This window comes from Uranotaenia lowii, chromosome 1, assembly GCF_029784155.1.
Source record: "Uranotaenia lowii strain MFRU-FL chromosome 1, ASM2978415v1, whole genome shotgun sequence".
NCBI classification, from domain to species: Eukaryota; Metazoa; Arthropoda; class Insecta; order Diptera; family Culicidae; genus Uranotaenia; species Uranotaenia lowii.
The window spans coordinates 187,543,184-187,549,183 of NC_073691.1; the positions used below are offsets into that span (position 1 = coordinate 187,543,184).

The 6,000-nt window shown below is 31.3% G+C and overlaps 1 protein-coding gene across 3 annotated transcripts in view; it reads left to right on the forward strand.

Moving 5' to 3' along the window:
- Nucleotides 1-5,454, forward strand: part of LOC129740445 (ATP-binding cassette subfamily C member 4-like) — a 79,997-nt gene extending 74,543 nt beyond the window's left edge. For all 3 annotated transcript variants that reach the window (XM_055732125.1, XM_055732137.1, XM_055732134.1), the window contains exons 12-14: nt 3,772-4,002; nt 4,316-5,036; nt 5,102-5,454. In XM_055732125.1, the coding sequence (XP_055588100.1) occupies nt 3,772-4,002; nt 4,316-5,036; nt 5,102-5,384 (1,235 nt within the window). In that variant the 3' untranslated portion in view covers nt 5,385-5,454. The remainder of the gene's footprint in view (nt 1-3,771; nt 4,003-4,315; nt 5,037-5,101) is intronic.
- The last annotated feature ends 546 nt before the right edge of the window (nt 5,455-6,000 follow it).

Here is a 6,000-nt window from a genome sequence, read left to right on the forward strand (position 1 = left end):
TGACAAAAATTGACAAAAAATTGACATAAATTGACAAAAATTGACAAAAAATTACAAAAATTGACAAAAATTGACAAAATTTGACAAAAATTGACAAAAACTGACAAAGATTTACAAAACTTGACAAAACGTGACAAAAATTGACAAAAATTGACAAAAATTGACAAAAATTGACAAAAATTTACAAAAATTTACAAAAATTGACAAAAATTGACAAAAATTGACAAAAATTGACAAAAATTGACAAAAATTGACAAAAATTGACAGAAATTGACAAAAATGCCAAAAATTAAAAAAATTGACAAAAAATTACAAAAGTTTATACAAATTAACAAAATTGACAAATATTGATAAAAATTGAAAATAAATTACAAAAATTGATCAAAATTGAATAAAATAGACCAAAATTGACAAATGATGACAAAACTTGACAAAAAAATTTCAAATAACTACAAAAAATCACAGAAAATGACAAAAGGACAAAACTGACAAAACTGACAAAACTGACAAAAATCGACAAAAAATTACAAAAAAATGACAAAAATTACAATAAAATGGCAAAAAATGACAAAAAATGACAAAAAAGTGACAAAAAAAAGGCAAAAATTTACAAAAATTAATACAAAAAAAAATAACAATAAAATGGCAAAAAAAGACAAAATGTGATGAAATTTTAGACAAATGCAAAAACATTACAAAAACGGCAAAAAATAACAAAAATGACAAAAAATGACCAAAGATGACAAAAAATTATTAAAAATGACAAAAAATGACCAAAGATGACAAAAAATGACATAAAATGATAAAAAATTACAAAAAAATACATAAAATTACAGAAAATGACAAAAAATGACAAAAAAATAACAAAAAATTACAAAAAATGACAAAAAATGACAACAAATGACAAAAATAACAAAAAATGACAAAAATGACAAAAATGACAAGAAATGACAAAAAATAACAAAAATGACAAAAATGACAAAAAATGACAAAAAATTACAAAAAATGACAAAAAATGACAAAAAATTACAAAAAATGACAAAAAATGACAAAAAATGACAAAAAATGACAAAAAATGACAAAAAATGACAAAAAATGACAAAAAATGACAAAAAATGACAAAAAATGACAAAAAATGACAAAAAATGACAGAAAATGACAAAAAATGACAAAAAATGACAAAAAATGACAAAAAATGACAAAAAATGACAAAAAATGACAAAAAATGACAAAAAATGACAAAAAATGACAAAAAATGACAAAAAATGACAAAAAATGACAAAAAATGACAAAAAATGACAAAAAATGAAAAAAAATGACAAAAAATGACAAAAAATGAAAAGTAGTGTTAAAAAATGACAAAAAAAAACAAAAAATGACAGGAAATGATAAAAAATGACAAAAAATGACAAAAAATGACAAAAAATGACAAAAAATGACAAAAAATGACAAAAAATGACAAAAAATGACAAAAAATGACAAAAAATGACAAAAAATGACAAAAAATGACAAAAAATGATAAAAAATGATAAAAAATGACAAAAAATGACAAAAAATGACAAAAAATGACAAAAAATGACAAAAAATGACAAAAAATGACAAAAAATGACAAAAAATGACAAAAAATGTTAAAAAATGACAAAAAATGACAAAAAATGACAAAAAATGACAAAAAATGACAAAAAATGACAAAAAATTACTAAAAATTACAAAAAATTACAAAAAATTACAAAAAATCACAAAATACATAAATAACAAAACACATAAATGACAAAAAAGGAGAAAAATGAGAAAAATGCCAAAAAAAGGACAAAAGGACAAAAACTGACAGAAATCGACAAAAAATGACAAAAAATTTACAATAAAATGGCAAAAAATGATAAAAAATGACAAAAAATTACAAAAAAAAAAATACAAAAAATGACAAAAAAAAGACAAAAAATGACAAAAATTAACAAAAAAAAAAAAAACAATAAAATGGCAAAAAAAAACAAAACATGATGAAACTTTACACAAATACAAAAAAATTACAAAAACGCCAAAAAATAACAAAAAATGACCAAAGATGACAAAAAATGATAAAAAAAAAACAAAAAATCACAAAAAATTACAAAAAATTACAAAAATTGGCAAAAAATTGACAAAAGAATACAAAAAATTACATAAAATAAAAAAAAATGAAAAAAATCACAAAAAATGAAAAAAAAAATGACAAAAATGACAAAAATGACAAAAATTAACAAAAAATGACAAAAAATTACAAAAAATTACAAAAAATTACAAAAAATGACAAAAATGAAACAAATGACAAAAAATGACAAAAATTACAAAAAACGAAAAATAATGACAAAAAATGACAAGAAATGAGAAAAATTAGAAAAACGACAAAAAAAAAATGACAAAAAATGACAAAAAATTACCAAAAAAGACAAGAAATGAATAAAATGACAGAAATGTAAAAAATGACAAAAATGACAGAAATGACAAAATTGACAAAAATGACAAAAATTTACAGAAAATTACAGAAATAGGCAAAGATTGACCAAAATTGACAAAAACTTAAAAAAATTGTTTAAAATTAACAAGAATTAATAAAAATTGTTAAAAATGACAAAACTAAACAATTGTAAAACACTGCACAATGGGGAAAAAAGTGTGTAAACCACGAGGAAATTTCATTATCTCCCCTTCTACTCGAACCAAAACTATGAAAATATACTTTCCTATAGTGAATGTCCAGAAAATCGATTGGACATTGTTTCAGATACCGAACGAGCTTACATACGGAGATATAGTGCCTTTTTAACCCTCAATTCCCCTATATTTTGTAAACAATTCAGAAAAAAACACTGTTTTAGATTAAAAATTTTTCAACAAAAACAGATCAATTGAGTGATTTTTTCCAGAATCGAATGAGGGCTATTTGAGCTCGATTCCCTAGATATTTTCATTAATTATGAAAATTTTAAGTTCGACTAGGAACTTTTGAACTAAATGTGAAGGCACTACACCTCCCTTTTTAAGCTGGTTCGGCGTCTGAAACTATGTCCAATCGATTGTCCGGACATTTTCACTAAAAGAAAGTATATTTTCATGGTTTTGGTCCATGTAGGAGGGAAGATTGTTTATTGTGAAAAAAATGTGAAATTTAAAAAAAAAAATGTGAAAAATTGTAAAAAACTGTAAAAAATTAAAGAAATTGTGAAAGAGTGAAAAAAGTTTGTAAAAAGTTGACAAACATTTTCAAAAATTGTCAGGATTTATGAAAAGATATTCTGACAAAATTTCAAAATTTCTTTAAACTGCGAAATGGCAATAATTTCAAAATGCCAAAATTTCCAGCATTGACAAGTTTTATGATTTCAATGATTTTAAAAATAAAAAAAATGATTAGAATTTTAAAAAGGTCTTAAAATTGTTCAATTTTTCTTTTTAAGATTTTTTCCGATAACATAGAATTTACAAAAGAATTCTTTCAAAACTTGTTACCTACACGTTTTAAACACGTTTTTTCTAGAAAATAAGTAAAAGGTATCTCCTAAATTTTCTTCGATCTCAAGCGTTTTAAAAACGTAGGAGATGAGAACAAGGATAAAATTTTTGAAAGTTTTAATTTTAATCGATGATGAAATTGTTTGCCTCATTTCCCAAATTTGTTCATAGTTTTTGCTCATGCCGACATTACTCGAATAGGTACCCAACATTGTTTGTTGTTTAGTACTCGATTATAGTCGTTCGACGTTCTATGAACTTGTATTTGTTCATTCCCAGCACGCAGCCCGATTTTTTCCCACGCCAACGCGTCCTTCCAGGGGCTTACCACGATCCGGGCCTTCGGGGCCGACAAGATACTGGCGTGCGAGTTCGACAAGCACCAGGACCTCAACACCTCCGCCTGGTATCTGTTCCTGGCCACGACCCGGGCCTTCGCCCTCTGGCTGGAGCTGGTGTGCGTACTCTACATCGCAGCCGTCACGTTCAGCTTCCTGCTGATGGAAAATAGTGAGTATATCTTATGTTTACGTACCAATGGAGCTTCTACGTTTTAGCTAGCAGCAGATGGGAAGGATTATTTTCCCCGGTCGAGATTAACCCTGTGTAGATGGTTATCCGTTTATTGCGGGCTTCCTTCAGATGCTCGCAGATTGGGGCAAAATGTTTTAATCCAAGGAAAGTTGAACGGAACCGGAGATCCAAACTGTTTTCCTAATAGAACGTGCTACCATAATGATTGTTTACGTTCCTTCCTTTGTTCGGATTTTTGGTTCAATATTTTTTAGCCAATGAAAGTACTTTTTTTTGTTACCATTCGCAGCCATGAGCGGCAACGTGGGGCTCGCCATTACCCAGGTTTTTAACCTGATCTTCATGTGCCAATGGGGAATGCGTCAGACGGCCGAGCTGGAAAACCAGATGACTTCGGTCGAACGAGTCGTGGAGTATGCGGAACAAATTGAGCCGGAACCACCGTTGGAAACGGTTGACTCGAAGAAAAAACCTGCCCCGGAATGGCCCACCCGAGGTTCAATCAATTTCGATTGTTTTTCGCTGCGTTACTCGGCCGGTGGAGAACCGGTGCTGAAGGATTTGAATGTGGCCATCCAGGCGGGAGAAAAGATTGGAATTGTGGGCAGAACCGGAGCCGGAAAGTCCTCCATCATTCAGGCACTGTTCCGACTAGCGGTGAACGAAGGAATCATCAAGGTGGACGGTGTGGATATAGGTGGACTGGGCTTGCACGACTTGCGTAAGAAAATTTCCATCATTCCTCAGGATCCGATTCTATTTTCCGGGAAGGTGCGGGAGAATTTGGATCCTTTCGAGCAGCACTCGGACGAGGAGATGTGGCGTGCTCTGGAGCTGGTAGAGTTGCGTGGCGCCGTTCAACGTATGGAAGGTGGCTTAGACGGCAAAATGGCCGACGGAGGATCTAACTTTAGCATGGGACAGCGTCAGTTGGTATGCCTGGCCAGGGCCATCCTTCGGAACAATAGGATCCTGATACTAGACGAAGCTACTGCCAACGTTGATCCGGAGTAAGTTCTTTTCGATAAATTGATATTTGAATCAATCTAATCTCACCCTTGCCACTTTCTAACAGAACGGACAAACTGATTCAAACCACCATCCGGAATCAATTCGGACACTGTACGGTCCTTACGATAGCGCACCGTCTCCATACGGTCATGGACAGCGATCGGGTCCTGGTGATGGACGCAGGACGGGTCGTGGAATTCGAGCATCCCTACAAACTACTGCAACTGCCGGAAGGATTCCTCCGAAAGTTGGTCGATCTAACGGGCGAAGCAACGGCAGCCCAGCTGGCCAACGTTGCCGAAGATAATTTCAACAGACAGACTCAACAAATCTCGAATGGCAGCTGATCTTACTGAGGGTTTCACACATTGGGTACAAATTCTAAATTTATTATAAATTTCTTTAAGCTAAAATAATTTAAAAAAAAGTCTCCTTATAAACAAAAGCTTTATTTTTTTCCGAAAAATACCCAATGTTCTAGAACAACTCCAATCAGTAGAGGGTTAAAAATGATTTACGTGACAGATGGCCAGCAATCGGATGGTTTTCGGCACACGTTTTCTGATGGCCTCGTAATCGGGTGATACGATTGCTATTAGCTTTTTTTCGATGTAATCTCTGCAGATCGATAAGCAAGCAGACAAACACGCACACGTTGGGGAAGTATAAATGATATGACCGTGCCGTGCTGACCGCCCGTTGTCTGAAAATTTAGGTTAACATACGGTTGATTTTAAACAAAAAAATACCTATCCGTTACGTCTAGAAACGCATCTGCCCAATGTTATCATCAAAGATAAGATAGCAACTTATTAAACGTCATAAGGTTGATGTCCCGATATTTTGCCTCATACTAGGAAACGTTGTTAGCCATAGATGTACATATTCAACAATAAAAAGTCTCATAAAATAAAAGTTTTTTTTATTAATTTTTAGTTACATTTTGTTATGACAAAAACAAAA